The following is a 16056-nucleotide window of genomic DNA, read 5'->3' as shown; positions in this document are numbered from 1 at the left end:
GGTGCATCTACACAAGATTCTAAATGTGCAGTAGACTAATTCTACTGCACATTAGTGCATCACGGCCAAAGCCATGCTATTACTCTAAGGCACAGTAGAGTTAGTCTACAGCACGTTAGCATCACTATAAAGGAGTGCCCCAATGCTACTGCACAGTAGCACTGATTACTGTGCATTGAGTTTACTAACTTATTGCAGCTACTAAACTTAATGTGCAGTAATTACCATGCATTAATGCACATGCAGACTTGGCCAGAGTGTAAGTAATAGTGGACTTTGTTCGCTATGCTGCATCCATATTGGGGCTGAGTGAGAAAAGCAGGTGTGCCTTGCTTCACTGTTGTCCTGACACCCTAAATGCTGTCCTTTTATGACGTAGACATGCCCTAGAAGTCCTGTGCATAATGTACTTTATCCAAATGCTTTTAATCTCAGTGAAACATGTAGGGGTGCTTCAGGTCCTGTTACAGAGCCAGGCAGTTTTTACTTCCTGTATGACAGGATATTTCATCCTGAGTTTTCCCCTAAACTTGGTACCAGTTTTCACTGGGCCTTGAAAATGTCCATATCCAGAGAGCCTGCATCAGCAATGGCATATGTGTCTCAGAATTCTACAGTACAGCTTCAGAGTGCTCCAGTCATATGCCAGCTGCCCCAACACTATACCTCTAAGAAGAGGGGCAGCGGTAGCCTGCTGCACCTTTTTTTTGCCAATTCAATAGTCTTGACCAGTGGTACTCAACATTTTGGTGCTGTGGGCTGGATGAGTGAAATGGTGCCAGTCTATGGGCTGGACAGGTCCAGTCACCAAGATTCAGCCTCATGTTGCCTCCCTTGGCCCCATGCTGCTGTCTGGATCAGGGCCCTAAATTACAAGATGAGGCTCCGTAACATCTCCATGGGGTGTACACTGCCTCCAGCCACCCCCTGCATGCCCACTGGGCCCCAGGCCACCTCCCATGCACCGGTCTGGTGTGCTCTTAGGCACACAGGGCTCCACACAGGCCCAGGGATTTGACAGCAGGGGAGCGGCTATTGCTGCTGCTGTGCTCTTTTACTGCCCTGGGGACTCCTGCTGGACTCCCTGGGGACTTCTGCTGGCCAGATGTCATAGCTCCAGATATGGTCCATAGGCTAGGGGTCTAGCATGCCTGCTCTTGTCAAATTGTTGTGGCCGCAAGACAGGCTGTGGTGAGAGACTGTTGGGTCTGGCTACTGAGTGTTTTGGCAATACAAAGATAGGCTTGTGCCAGGGAAGCTTGCCAGAGCAGGAACAATTGCTAACAACAGTAACTAAACCTCAGCAGCATCTATGGTTCTGAGTTACTCCCTCTGTGTTTTCTCAAACCAGCATTTGGATGTTTTGGCCTCAGGTAAGTGGGGCAGAATTTTATTGCCTTTTGTGCACCTAAATGACAGTTTTCCAGCCACATAAGCAATGGTTTTGGTACTGATGCAGTTTGCAATCCCCCAGCAATGTGGACTTGTAAACATGCACGAGTAGGCTGCATATACTCAGTAGGTTGCATGCTGACTGGGCATATATGTGGCTGCATACATACCATAAGTCCGAGGAAGGAAGAGGAAAAGGAAGCCATAGGGCAGGCCCCTTTTGAGTCCTCATTTTGAAGTTGAGCCAGTGTTTCATGCATTTAATATTTATTGGATAAAATGGATCAAGGGCAATGCATCAAAGAAATTTCTGCCCTGTTAAAACAAGGGTCCACTGATGTCCTACTCCTTTCCAGAGCAGCAGCCATGTCACTGAGCCACAAGCCTTCTAGCTTATTTGCTTTTGCCTACCTTTACATATTTCCCTCTAGTGGCTCCCCATGGAGCCAGCTTCCAAAGCAGCACTGGAGAAGACCCCCTGGGTTATACCCAGCCTGTAACCTGATAGTTAGTGATCTTTGCTAGGAAGTGGGAGAGATGCAGGTTCAAAATTGCAGATTGTGCGTAAGTGTCAAAAAATGCCATGTCCACATCCATGTAGCATGTAAAGGGAAGTAGAGTTCTGCCTGGGGTACCTCGTCACTGGTATCTTCGTGCTGCTGTTGTTACTGGATGAGAGGGTACGCTTAGAAGCATATACAGCATATATGCCTTTTGCTTGGATTTATTCTGCTCTCTTTTGATGTTTTATGAGCCATGGCCACAGTCAGGGCTCCTCCAAATTCTTCATCTGATGTTGAACCTTGTGCAGCAGCAATCAACCAGTCTCTTAGTCAAGGCATCAGCAAATATAACACTTCTGCCAGCATCACTGGACAGAATTCTAAGCTGTCACAGTTTAACTGTTTCCTCTGCAAGTGTAGCAAAACCTATAACATTTTTAGATCACGCGGGGCAGGAGGCAGCCCAGGTGGGCTGCTTCCTCATCCCCAGTGCTAGATCCCACAGGGGGTGGGAGGCAGCCCAGTTGGGCTGCTTCTCCATCCCTGGTGCTAGGGGGATGGGGAAGCAGCCCAGCTGGACTGACTTCCCATCCCCAGCCTATGGTCAAAATGTTTCAACTAGCCTCGTTTTCTTTAGAGGCTATTTCAATGGCCTTTGCTTCATTCCAAATTTGCTGTTTCGACCTCGAAATTGGTCGAAACAGTATCAAAACAAAACGATCGGTGAAATTTCACACAGCCCTACTGAGCATGGTTCTATCATTTCCTCACTGAACTGTGGAGGAATTTACTGTCTTCTTGATCCAAAGGTAAACAAGTCTGGTGATACACTACAGGGTCCTGCACATTTAGTAATACACCCCTTCCTGGGCTACTTACTGTCATGCTTTACTGTGTTTTGTTACTTCTTTGCTTCTCAGAGGAAAAAAGTGTTTTTCTTCCCTAAATAAGTATTTATGTATCTTGTTCTTTTCTTCATGCCCTACTTTTCATCTTCAGCTAACACCTCTTTTAATGAGGAATTCTTGTCAGATTTCCTCTCTCTCACTAAGTAAGATGAACTCATCTTGCTGAACCAACTCCTGGGTGCAGTGCAGGCCAGGAGAAGATTGTGGGCAGCAGAAATATCACAGGATATCTATTATCTTTCATACAACTTTTTTGACATGAAGATGCTTGTTAAATAGGAATTGAACCAATGCAAGCAACAGCCTTTTGTGTCTATGTTCGGCACTGCTTTGCCTCTAACTACCAGTTGGAATTGATTTGCAAAAAGGGGATACAAACAGGATCAATAAAGCCTTGGCAGCTGCACAAATAAGGCCTGAAAGGCAACTAACAAGCCTGTTTCACACTAATTATGCAAGTAGGATATAATATCCTGTGCAAATATAAATGAGCACTTTATACTAGTGTTGATGCAGTGATATTCCTCCATTGGCACCAGCTGTCTGAAATGTAGCATGGACAGTAAAACCACAGCATGTCAATCATGAATTATCCTCCTATCATAAGGAAAATAGTAAATTATTTAAACCCCAGCAGCTCTAGTTTTTGCCAAGGATAGATGTAGGCTTGGACATGTCTGAAAGTAACTCAATAAACACAGTTTTCTAGTTCTGTCTTTGCCTGCCTGCAGCATGGTAGACTTTTCTTGGCCTCTTTCCAATAGCACAATAACACTACATGGCACCCGAACATTTAGTGCCCACAACACTCAATGCACTTTATGTGTAAACTGAAATATACACTTTCCCTAATAGCCCGAACCTGAATGAAAAAGGTTTAACACTCTTCCACTGTGCACCTCCCCTTGTTTCCCTGACTCTCCCACCAGGGCTGGTTCTTTTCAGCTCAGGAATTAGATTCCTGCCTCTCAGTATGGGAAGGAAAATAGGATGAATGATGCTCCCATATCTCCCGGGTTAGGAGAGGAGCTCACTTTCCCATCCACCACTCTCTGGCTTGGTGTATAGAGAGAACTACTCTTGGTTCTGTGCCGGTCCTTCTCTGAGCACCAAGGGCAGAACTGTATTTCACTTTATGCACCCAAATTGCACATGCACAGCCACTTAGCTGCTGTTTTTGGCCCCTGCATACAGTGTGAAATCCTGTTTCATGTGCAGTGTGGACACACAAACGCCTACATGGCTGCTGTAGTCTGCACAGGAAACTGCTCTGGCTGGGCTGCACGAAATGTCACCATTCCATTTTGACTTGCATTTTGACGTTTCGATGGAACAGCATTTCAGTTCAAATTTTGTTTCAATTCAAAACTGCTTTCCGTTTTGTCGAACAGTTTTGCTGTTTTGACGCTGTTTCAATGTTTCGCCCATAGGCCATAATGGAGAAGCACAAAACAGCATATAACTTTGTCATTTCTGGCCTAATTTGGATGAAACATGCAGGAATGGTAGCCCCTTCTGAGGGCATGACGCCTGCCAAGTTTCAAAGAGATAGATACAGGGGTTTCATGGACACTCCAACTTAAAGTCTTGAAAGCAAAAACCCATGTCACCTGTATGTGTTAAGCCACAGCAGGGTCAAAACTGCAGGCGTGCTAGTCCCTGCTGAGGCAACAAAGCCTGCCAAGGTTCAAGGAAATAGGTGGAGGGGCTTGGGGGAAACTGCACCTCAAGCTGCGGACAAGCAAAACTCATGACGTGGGTGACACTGTGTGTGTTAAGGTGCAGCAGGGTGAAAGCTGCAGGCCTGCTAGCCCCTGCTGAGGCCATGAAGCCTGCCAGCTGTCAAGGAGAGAGGTGCAGGGGGAGTTAGGGTTCTGGGGCCCTGCACCTCTAGCGGCTGACAGCCAAAACTCATGACATGGGTGGGTGATACTGTGTGTGTGTTAATGTGCGCCCTCACTCAACTGACACCAAGGCAGAAAGCAGGGCAGTTCAAACACTGGTGCCTTTTATGCAGTTTTTCTACGCCTCCCCCAGAGGACTGGGATTGTAAGAGACCTCAGGAAAGGATGACAGTCACTGGCCAGCTACACAATCAATAATAAGAGCACTCCTTCCTTCCCTTCCCCCCTCTTCCCTCTCCCTCTCCTTACTTTAGTTTCTGTTTCCTTGCAGGCAAGCCCAGCTTGATCTTTGAAACTCAAAACATTTTAAAAATTTCAAAACATTTTGAGTTTCCTCATTTCGTTTCGAGGCTGTTTCGAAACTGTCTGTTTCATTTCGATTTTGCTGTTTCGAGTGCGAAACAACTCAAAACAGTGTCGAAACGAAATTGCTGGCAAAATTTCATACAGCCCTAGTATGTAGCTCCATATCTCAATACCATACACACTGTCCCCCTGCTAGTGATTGGTTTTTGCCCAGCTACAATTTCAGGACAGGCTCATCCAGGTATTCACATATAAAGCTGCGTACCTGCCTGGCCAGAGTTTAATCTACTGAGTATGCTTAATGGCTGTGTGGATACTTGCATAACTATCCTGCATGTGGAATATATAAGCTATGCGTACATGCCCAAAGCAGTAGTTACATGGCTAGGTAAGTGCCATTTGGGTATGTAAAGTGCAGTAGGGTTGTACCATACCTCCCCATTGCTAGTACTTGGCCTTAGTGCAAAAATAGAAACATAGGTCACAGATGAAGGTTGGAGGGGATATGGGGATAGTTGGAACTTGCTGAAGGCAAGATGCAATTCATCCTGTGGCTCACAGCACCCTCAGAGACATCTATTTTTGCTGTGGAGCAGTCCTAGCTCTGAAGTCCTTATGCTATGGCATTAGCTAAAGGTAGAATCACTGAGTTAAGTTTCAAAGCTCTCCTGTTAAGTGTTGTTATCTCCATGGTACAGATGGGGAAAAGGGAAGAGAGTTAAAGGCAAAGACCTGTCCAAGGTCACACAAAGAGTTAGTGACTAAGACTAAACATAGATACCAAGGGCACTTGCACACATGCAAGGAGGCTGCTCTGATGGACTGTAAATCCAGCGCATCAGAGCAGACTCAGTTAATCAAATCTGCTGGAACATAAAAATTAACGTGCTCCAGCAGCCTCCAGCATCACATGTATCAGCATCCCCACCCTGAAAAATGGTGGTGGGGAGCTTTGAACTAAAGCTTGTCAAATGAGCTTTTGTTCAGAGTGCCCTGCCACCATTTTTCCAGCACAGGGATGCTGATACACGAGACCCAGGTGTTTTTAAGTATCGTGGCTCACTAATTAAAGTGCCTTTCCCCAGCCCCCGGAGCACATCTATAAATGGCCCAAAGAACCAAGAACCTAGTCCTTTGCTCTAACCACTGAAGAAGTCCTGACTCTCAGAAAACCATACAGTACAGGAAGGGGTGCTTCTGCCCTTGAACACAGTGACAGTTTCGTAGATCTATAGATATTATGGCCTGAAGGATCACATCACATCATCTGACCACCTCAGCACAGAGTGACCTTGTAGCACCTGCATCCAACTCTATAACTTTGGGTCAGGCCAGAATATAGCTCGGAGAAAGTGTCCATGAGGCCGGCTGCATTTCCTCTTCTCCAAATCCTAATGCCGACCATTAAGTCAGCATTGCTATGATAGAGTGAATCTGGAAATTAGTGACAGACTCTCTTTATGATCTGTGCTCTGGGAAGAAGCAGCATGGTTAGGCTGGACAGCTCACTTATTACTTCTGTCACCAAACCATAAATACAAGAAATGAGGTTAGTGAGATGGGAACATTAGTGAAGGGCTGGGAGATTAATGGACTCAACTGTGAAAGTGCAGCCTGTCACTGCTCACGGCTCCATTCCTTGTTGGCACAGCTGGAGCAATAGATCTCAAGACACTGGCAACTCTAGCAGTGTCCACTTTACTGCTGTTTGTGGAGGAGAGTGCATGTACATAAATTTAGACAAGGGAAACAAAGTTACTGTGCATTTTTGGTCACCTAGTCTGAAGTCCAAACCGAAATGGCATTTAGAGAGAGTGCCCCAGCTCTGTCAGTGTACCCTGGGAACAGAGAGGAACAGCCATTTGCACTTCTTTTGGAGCACTGTTAAAACCATACTGTGTTCCAGTCACTTTTTCGGATGAAATCAGATGCACTGCAGGCCAAAGACCAGTATGGACAGCAGCTAGTACACGTGAAGGGAGAGCTGAGATAATTGTCAGTGTCCAGAAGGATGCTCCATACTCCCATGCATAATACTCTGATAGTTTGTGCACCATCAGTAATAACAAGTAGTTTCCAGCATTCCTGAAAGAGAGGGGTTCATAGCACTGGATCACAGCAGTGCTTTTTGTGAGTAGGTGCCATGCCACACATGTAAGACCACTTGCATATCAGCAACAGCAGTTGGGCAGTATGCTGGGTCTCTTTCTACAGGGTCCACTCACTGGATTGATGGCCTGGATTCATGCATGCTTGGGAAAGAAAGGTGATGGGAAACATGATCATTAAATTAGGCAAAACAATGTAGTCCCAATGTAGTCCCAACCTAGAAATCTTAATGAAATGGAGATACAGAGCCTTTCATCTCTAGGGCTCCTCTCTATCCTACAGACATTGGGGTGAACAAGAATTCACTGATGGCCACCTAGTGGGGGCCTCTTTGACTGAGCTGGTCAGCTCAACAAGCCCTGCTTCCCATTTAGTGCCACTTCGCTGAGTTGGCAGAGGGGGCAGTGATGGAGTGTGACACCGGAGTGTCTGTGGAGTAAGACTGAGCCAGACTGGCTGGTTCATGGGGGTAGGACTCATCCAGCCGCTGCCCATGCTGAAGCCGGTCCTAGGACTGAAGGCTCCATCCTCAGCAATAATGGGCACCCTCAAGTCCATTTGAGATCAGTCAAGAGCAGCTAACAGGAAGGAGCACAGAGGCTTTTTCATGCCTGGGCGTTTTCACTGGCACTCATAAATGTAGGCTTCTGCAGTGCCTCAGACCAAATTAAAACAGCACTGGGGAGAGCAACTGGGGTAAAACCAGAATGAAAAAGCTGGTTTGTCTTCTCAGTAGTACAGAAGCCCCCAGCAAGCTTGTCTGTGATCCCCATTTGTATTTGTTTGCATCTGGACTCATCCCTTTCATTAAAACATTGCAGATCCCTTGCTGATGGGGATCTTCAGTGCTCTTCATTACTTGCCTCAGCCCCTCTTCCCTCTATCCCCACTAGGCTAGTTGGTTTTCACTCTTGCTTGTACAGAGCACTTTGATGCCACAGTCACTTTACTGTACTAGGCCCCGAGGTGAGCTAGCACTTCACTACTGACCGTTATGAACCAGACTGGGTACTTTGATCTATTTTTAAACTAAGTAGTGTTTCATCTGCTGTATAAATGCTGCATCATTTTAGATGCATCTGCTTACAGGAAAGCAATGGATTCTGCTCTGTAGTGTGATATGGCAAAACTCTTTCCTTTCTAGTTGCTGGCTGTTATTCTGTTGGAAGCCTAATTTACCTTCACATTTTATTCTCTCTCCACGTGCTTTGAAGGTGACAGCATAGAGAGGACTGTGCTGCAATCGCATGCTGTTTGATGTGGCCACAGAGCCTTTTCTTTGTCAAAATCAATCATGAGGATTGCCCTTTTGGATTTATCCTTCATACAGATGAGCTAGGAACAGACATGTTGAGGCATCTACCCGTCCCCTGCATCTTAATGGGACTAGGAAGATTCTAATAGCAGAACTGCCTGCACTGGGCTGCGTGTTCATAAGCAGGCTCAGATTTTGTCAGTTGAAAATGAAATTCATTTAATTTATTAAGAAATGTAGTTTTGAGTCTCCTTGTATGACTGCTGAACACACTGTATGTGTCCAGGGATTACAGCTGCCCAGTGTCCTTAAGAGACCCATTATTTACCTTAAATCTACAAACCCAAGCCCCAGCTCTGAAGAGGTTAATGCTGGGTGGGTGCTTCAGATCCCCTGTTGGCCTCTTTATTCCTCCAGCTGAAGCAGAAATAAATACAGAACATGTTACCTTGCTTCTATTTCTGTTCCAAGTACAATGGCAAATATTAAGGGGTATTATGTGCTCTCTCCACTTCAGTCCCTGACACTGGCAGCTGGCATTGGAAAGGTTCACACTTCAGGTGACAAGATGGGGTCCACGATGAGAAGCTTTTGCTTATCTGTCTGTCTGAGCTGTCAGAGCTGCTAGAGTGACCAGGCTCAGAGTCAGTGCATCACCTTGTAACAGTTTGGGATTTCTGATATTTCTGGCTAGGTGAATACAGCCATGCATGAGGCCAAGCTGATGGAGGAATGTGATGAGCTCATGGAGATCATCCGGCAGCGTAAACAAGTGATTGCTGTCAAGATCAAAGAGACTAAGGTAAGAGGCCTCTGCTGTGCCTGTCTGTGTGCGTGTAAGCGACATTTGATGTGTGTAAGCGACATTTGGTATGTGTGTGTGTTTGTGTATTTTCAGAGCTACTGTTGCAGTTACTCAGTGGAAGTAGTGCTGATATTGATGCTACTTCAACAGTTGCAACAGATTATCAGTTTCATCCCCTTGCCTATCATTCCCTCTCCCTGCCTCCCCCCCTCCACCACAATGTGCTGTTATTTGTGGCACTAATACAGTGAAGTGATAGAGGTAACTCAGGCAAAAAGCAAAGCCAGAGAGGAGAAGAAAGTTGGACTTCCAGCAAGTAGCAAGTAGAGCATGAATTAGAATTGATGCTTTGGGGAAAAATTGGGGTATTTGGAAATTAGCTACAAGTCTCAGCAACCATGGACCACAATGACTACTATATCCATCCAGAACCTCTCTCTGCACTTCTGTCAGATAGCCCCTGAAGGGGGCATGGCTTAAAATCTCTTCTGAAGGATGTTTGCTTACTTGCCTCTCAGTCTCTTTCGGGCAGACATCAGTTGCAGTACACAGGGTAAGCTGGTGTGGGCAAAATACTGCTCACAGGCTGGATCAAGCCCACCAAGGCATTTTGATTTTGCCCAGCCTGGAGCAGGTCCCTTGGCCTCACGTGGTCCAGGTGCAGGGCGCAACTTGGGCCATGGAGCATGTGACTGGTCTCACCCCCCCTAGGCACACAATGGGGCTGGGGCGGTGCAGCTGCCAGACTGTTTGCTGGCAGCCCTTATGGTGGCTCTTTCTGGCTGCTGCTGCCATACCTAACCTCACTGCCCAGGCATCTTGGCCCATCTGCTGGGGAGGGGACTCATGTGGACAGGGCACAAGGCTAGGCTGCTGGGATGTGGGTCATGAGCAGGTGGGGAGCTATGTCCCGGAGCAGGACAGGCAGACAGGGCCAGGGATCAGAATCAGGACTGCGGGACAGTGACAGTGTAGGGCTGGGGCCAGGGGCAGAGCCATGATATGCTGCCCATACACCCTTGTGACAGGTGTCAGTTCCATTGGCAGGGGTATGCGGGAAGTAGATCACAGCTCTGCCCCAGGCCCCACCCCATGCTGTCACTGCCCCTCAATCCTAATCCTGATTACCAGCCCCTCCTGCCCATCCTACTCCTGGACACAACAGATCACAGCATTGCCCCACAATTCTGATCCCAGCCCCGGCCCTGTCTCTGCCCACTTGTCCTGCTCCTGGATGCTGCTCCCTGCCTGCCCACAGCCCCATCCTAGCTGGCCTGCTGCATGAAGGGGCCACTTAGGGAGTTTTGATGAGCTGCGGCAAGTGGGTTGTGGTGGGTGCGCTGCCCCAGGTCCATGACAACACACAAAAACTACCTAAGTGGCCCTCTGGCCAAACTAATTGCCTACCCCTGAGGTAAGCAGTGGAGAAAGAGCAAGCTCTCAGCTCTCTGCCTTGGAGCTGAGAGGTTTTCCCAGTGAACTACAGACTCATTAGGTGGGTCTGACATAAACATGAGTTTATGTCTGGTGTTGGCAAGTGTTGGTTCACACCTGTGTGACATGGTATGAACCAAATGATGCTGGACAAAAGCTAGGTACAAAACAAAAATTTTGTGTCCTGGAAGACATTTGTGGAGAGTCTGGGTTGTGCTTACAGTCATGCAGGGATCCAATTACCTGAATCACAAATTCTAATCTAGACAAAGCCATAATGAGATTGGAAAGGGGGGAAAGGTTTGGAGGTATTTTAAGGCCAGAAAGGACCGTCAGATCATCTAACTTGACACAGGACAGAATTTTACCCAGTGACTCCTGCACTGTCCCCAGTTACCTCTGTTTTCTAAAGTAATACAAATCTTGAACTTCAGAGGTGAACAGTCCTGTCATTTTCTCTTCCTCCAGAACAGCTACTCTAGGGTATGAATGCCAGACCACCTGCACCATAAGTAACAGTTCTGGGCTAGTTGAGCCTTCTTAAAATGGGTTTGCAATATCGTGAGAATCTCAAGCACTTGGCACTAAATACCATTCTGAGTAATGTAGCCTGTGATCTCCTTATTACAGTGTTTTTGTGAAATCCCCTCCTCCAGCTTTACTCTGTATTATTTTATATCATATAATCAATGTGTGAAGGAGCTGTAAATGGCATGAGTAGTAGGTGATGTTTTTAAAGAATTACCATGATACACACCCCATTCCCTACTTCCTGAAACAATGTGCAAGTCCAGGTGGCCCCTCACTATTCTTATCTCCAGGGTCCAGCTGTCTAGGACAGATTAGTGTTCCAGGAGCTATTGATGATAGCTGGCAAGGAAAACCAGACTGCACTGATTACATGATAGATGGCTGGGTCACATCAGCACACACTGCTTCCTAAGGGAATTTATAGCACCACAGTGCTAAAATGGTAATGTTAAATTAATATTGAAGGGCCATTTTAGATCAAAACATCAGATAAATTAGAAACTGAAACATCTGCAGTGTGTTTAACCTTAGGTTGGTTTGGTGGCTATTCCAGAGGTGTTTGTTCAGTGAAAGTAGGTTATATCCTCAACCATAACGTGAACATTAAGATAGGACTAGCCAAAGATTAATAGATTGCAATATCTGGGTCATGCTAACAGTTCTGGGACTTCAAGCTCTGTCTGTAACAATAGCATACTGGGGTTCCCTGTGTATTAACTGATTTCTTTTCCTAATGTGCTCCGATTGTAAGTAAAATAATATTTTTAACTGCTCTGTGTCCAAAAATGAACCTGAGAGTTCTTTATAACTTGTGCATCATTGCCCAAAATAAAAGCTTTTGAAGGCCACATTATGTCTTTATTGTTACTTAGGTGTCTTGGAAGACACAATCTGGCCTGGAGAATTTGTTACTTGAGATGATGCATGCAATAGGGAGCTACCCAGCTTGACTCTCAGCTCCTGAGGAAAGTTTACAGAAGTGGTAATTGTAATCACAACCCACATAAATGTGACAAGGAAATGGAGTGAAGCACAGTGGATGTGGAACTTTATAATGTCATTTATAACATCACTTTAATGGACAGAACCAAAGCTTCTGAGCACCATCTATAGTTATTGTAACCCACTATAAAGCAAGAGATGCAGTCACAAACAGCCTAAGCTCCATTGCCATCTGTTTGTGAACAGTTTACTGTGCGTCTGGCTGATTTCATCATGTCTTTAGTCTGGACAAGTCCCTGAGTAGCCCAGCAATGCTGAAAACTTTATTGTTGAAGTCCCATTCTCCAGTCAACGATAGTCTTGTCACTGCTGGTAACACAGAATCCTGGAAATTGAAACAGGCTTCCCTGTGAATTTGCTGGTGAAATTGGGCTGCAGATGAAAATGTTACACTTGTCAGTGCTATAATCATACCTACAAGGTTAAATACAAACTGTATGACCTTAGCTAGTCTATAGGCTAAAGAAAATATAAATGAATGCCATATTGCATGTGGGATGAGCTATGTTTTCTTTCTCTAATGCAGAAACAATGTTGGGAAACAAATACCTGGCTATTATAGAGATTAGCACTCCATTGCTCTTGGTAGAGTAGCACTGATGTGCAATATATTTCTAAGTGCAACACAAAAAGCAGTCTTTTTTATGAGCCTCCAGTCTCAAATATTTGTAAAATCTGAAAAGCCAGAAAAGAGAGGAAGTGTCTTTCTCAATCCCTTTGTTGCAGAGCACTAAGGTGTGTCTGCTCCTTCAAAAGTAGAGGCAGCTTAGCTATGGACACCCCAGAGCCAGGTAGGGCTCCACAGCTGCAGGTTGCCTTGGCAGCAGGCTAATCAGGGCATTAGCTAGCACCTGCACATGTTCAGCTGACCAGAAGGAAACAGGGCCCTGGACACGTATAAACTCCAGGGCTGGGGCTGGCAGGGGTTCAGTTCTCTGTCAGCAGCCAGGGGGAAGGAGCTTTTGTAGAAATGCTACTCAGAGATGCTTAGTTGTCTATTCTGCTGCTGGTAAGACTAATGGGCTCTAGAAGCTGGAAAAGCACTCTGTTCAAATTCACAGATGATACCAAATTATGGGGTAAAGTTAACACACTAGAGGGTAGGGAATGAATTCAGGTGGATCTGGACAGGTTGGAAAAGCTGGCAAAACATAATAGGATGCAGTTCAACAAAGACAAGTGCAAAGTGCTGCACTTAAAGAGAAGGAATCACCAACACACTTACAGGCTGGGAGAGGACCTTCTCAGTAGCACAGCAGTGGGCAGGGATCTTGGAGTCATTGTTGACACCAAGATGAACACCGTGACACCATTGTAGTTGAGGATGACTGTCTTCCATGATTGTCTTATCTGTGTGCCTAAAGATGGCTGATGAGGCCTATCTGGGACAGACAGACTAATGCAGCTGGGACATGTGTTTCCATCAGATGGGTGGTGCTGGATTCTTGATTTGGTCCCTGACATGCCATTTCTACTATTCCTGCCTTTCCATCTCCTGTTGTTGTTGTGAGGTTTCAAAGTACTGAGGTCCCTGGCAGCAGACTCTTCCTCCTTGGGGTGGTCCTGGGCAATGGTGTTCCATGAGTTGACATTGATATTGCATTTTTTTTAGTTAGCCTTGAGGACATCCCTGAAGTGCTTTCTCTGTTGTCCTCTTGAGCATATGCCTTGGCTGAGCTGGGAGAATAAAACTTGCTTTGGGAGTCTGGAGTTGGACATCCAGATGACAGGCAGCCCAACAAAGTTGCTGTCAGGTGATCGTCGCCTCAGTACTCATGGTGTTTGCTTATAGAAGGATGCTAATGTTGATGCATCTGTCTTCCTTCTGGATTCAGAGGACCTTCCACAGTCAGCATTGGCATAGATGGTGTGGAAGAATGCCATTCCAGTCTCTTCCCAGACTCTTCTATTAGGTTTTTCCTTGCCATTGTCTACTCACCTGTCTGTCAACTGGTTGCTAGGCAACCACATTTTTGCTTACGTGACTTGGGCCAGGTGAGAGGGGGATGGACCTAGCTCTCTATTGTGTTAACACTGACCTCATGGCATGGGGGCAGGGGCTCATGCTCCTGTCACTCTTGCAGGTGAGCAGTGATTCTTTTTAAATAGATTGGTTAAATAGAGGCACCTGGTCGTAATTGGGTCTCAGGGGTGATGTGAAAAGGCCTATATAAACCTAAGACTGCCCAGGGGTAGAGAGACCAGCCATGTTACGGGTCAAAGAGCAACTGGAACATCTGCAGCTCTCACTCTCTCTCTCTCAAAATGCTGTAGTGAGTAAACTACCTGAAACTTATCTAGATATATAGCTTACTGTAATGTAGAAGTGTATCAACCAGCTACTATGCTGACACTGTTTGCTGTAAGGTTATTCTTTGATGCCTCTCTATCCTGTACCCTTTCCCAAGCCTACCCTCTTTAACCAATAAAGCTCTCCACTTTAACAAGCATGGTGAACTTGCAGGGAGAGGGATTGGGCCTGCCTGGATGCTCCCTATGCTTGGCTGACTAAGGAAGGATACTTTTTGTGCTTCATGCTAAAGGAAGCACCCCAAGTTCTCACAGTGAGTCAAGCACCCTCAAGGACTACAAGGCCTGTGTACCCCCGGGGGCACAGGGCCCGGAAACCGTCCAGACCCCTGGGTGGTGGCAGCACTTACCCCAGGCTTGTGGGTGTACTCCAGAAAGGGGCTGGCCAGATGTCAGGCACGCTAGGGGAAGCACTTGGAGCTTGGTAGATGGTCAAGCACAGTGAGGTGGGTGGCTTAGTGCTGGAGCTCCCCGCACTTGTCTGCCACAGATGGTACTTCTCCAACAACTTTAGATGTCTCCTGTATGTTGTCCATGTCTCAGTTCTGTACAGCAAGGTGGGGATCATGACTGCTTGATAAACCATGAGCTTGGTTTCGGATTTGATGTCAAAGTCTTTGAATACCCATTTTCTCAGGCGTCCAAAGGCTTCACTTGGACATTTGAGGTGATGTTGGATTTCTTCATCGATGTCAGCCTCCTGTGAGAGATGGCTTCTGAGGTACGGGAAATACCCAAAGTTCTTCAGACTCTCACTGTGGATCTGGATTACTGGAGATGGGGACAGTTCATTAGGAGCTTGTTGGTGGAGGACCTTAGTCTTCTGAATGTTAAGCATCAGTCCCACTTACTTGTATGCCTCGGTAAAGACACTGACAATTGCCTGAAGGTCTGCTTCCGAGTGAGCATGCACTACAGCATCATCATCATACTAGAGCTCAATGATTGAGGTCGGGTTGGTTTTGGCTTCGAGTCAGTTGAGGTTAAACAGCTTACTGTCCATTCAGTAGCTTAGCTCCACTTTCGCTGGAAACTCAGTGGTGGTCAAACATAGCATCATGGCAAGGATTATTAAGAAGAGTGTTGGAGTGGTAACACAGCCTTGGAGTGATAATGCAGGCAGAGAATGGTGACAAATTTCAGTAGGCATCCATCCTTCAGAAGGATCCTCCACAACACTTCTTGGTTGATAAAGTTGAAAGCTTTCATGAGGTCAAAGAAGGGTATGTAAATAAGCTTATATTGTTCCTGGCATTTCTCCTGTGGCTGGCAAGCTGTGAAGATCATGCCAGTTGTGGCCCTTGATGTCCTAAACCCACACTGAGATTCAGGGAGGAGCTCTTTAGCTAGTGGAAGGAAACAGTTCAGGAGGTTTTCTCACAGTGATCTTTCCTGTGGTGGAAAGCAGAGCAGTCCTTCTATAGTTTACACAGCTGGGCTTGTCTTCTTTCTTGAAGACTTTCACAATCATGGTGTCCCTGTGATCATCTAGAATTTCCTAGTCATTTCAGATCCTTATGATGAGGGCCTGAAGCTGTATGTGAGCTCCTCTCTTCCATGTTTGAAGATTTCAGCAGGGATTCCATCTGCTCCAGAT

General features: G+C 46.2%; 1 protein-coding gene across 4 annotated transcripts in view; it reads left to right on the top strand.

Moving 5' to 3' along the window:
• The window catches only part of MID2 (midline 2), a 597656-nt gene that overhangs the window by 382318 nt on the left and 199282 nt on the right, over positions 1-16056 (top strand). For all 4 annotated transcript variants that reach the window (XM_019521168.1, XM_019521167.1, XM_019521164.1 and 1 more), the window contains one exon: positions 9072-9179. In XM_019521168.1, the coding sequence (XP_019376713.1) occupies positions 9072-9179 (108 nt within the window). The remainder of the gene's footprint in view (positions 1-9071; positions 9180-16056) is intronic.

Source organism: Gavialis gangeticus, unplaced genomic scaffold (assembly GCF_001723915.1).
Source record: "Gavialis gangeticus isolate Ggan-Ray unplaced genomic scaffold, GavGan_comp1, whole genome shotgun sequence".
Lineage (NCBI taxonomy): Eukaryota > Metazoa > Chordata > Crocodylia > Gavialidae > Gavialis > Gavialis gangeticus.
Note: the sequence above shows the minus strand (reverse complement) of the source record. Positions and strands in the feature narration are given on the sequence as shown.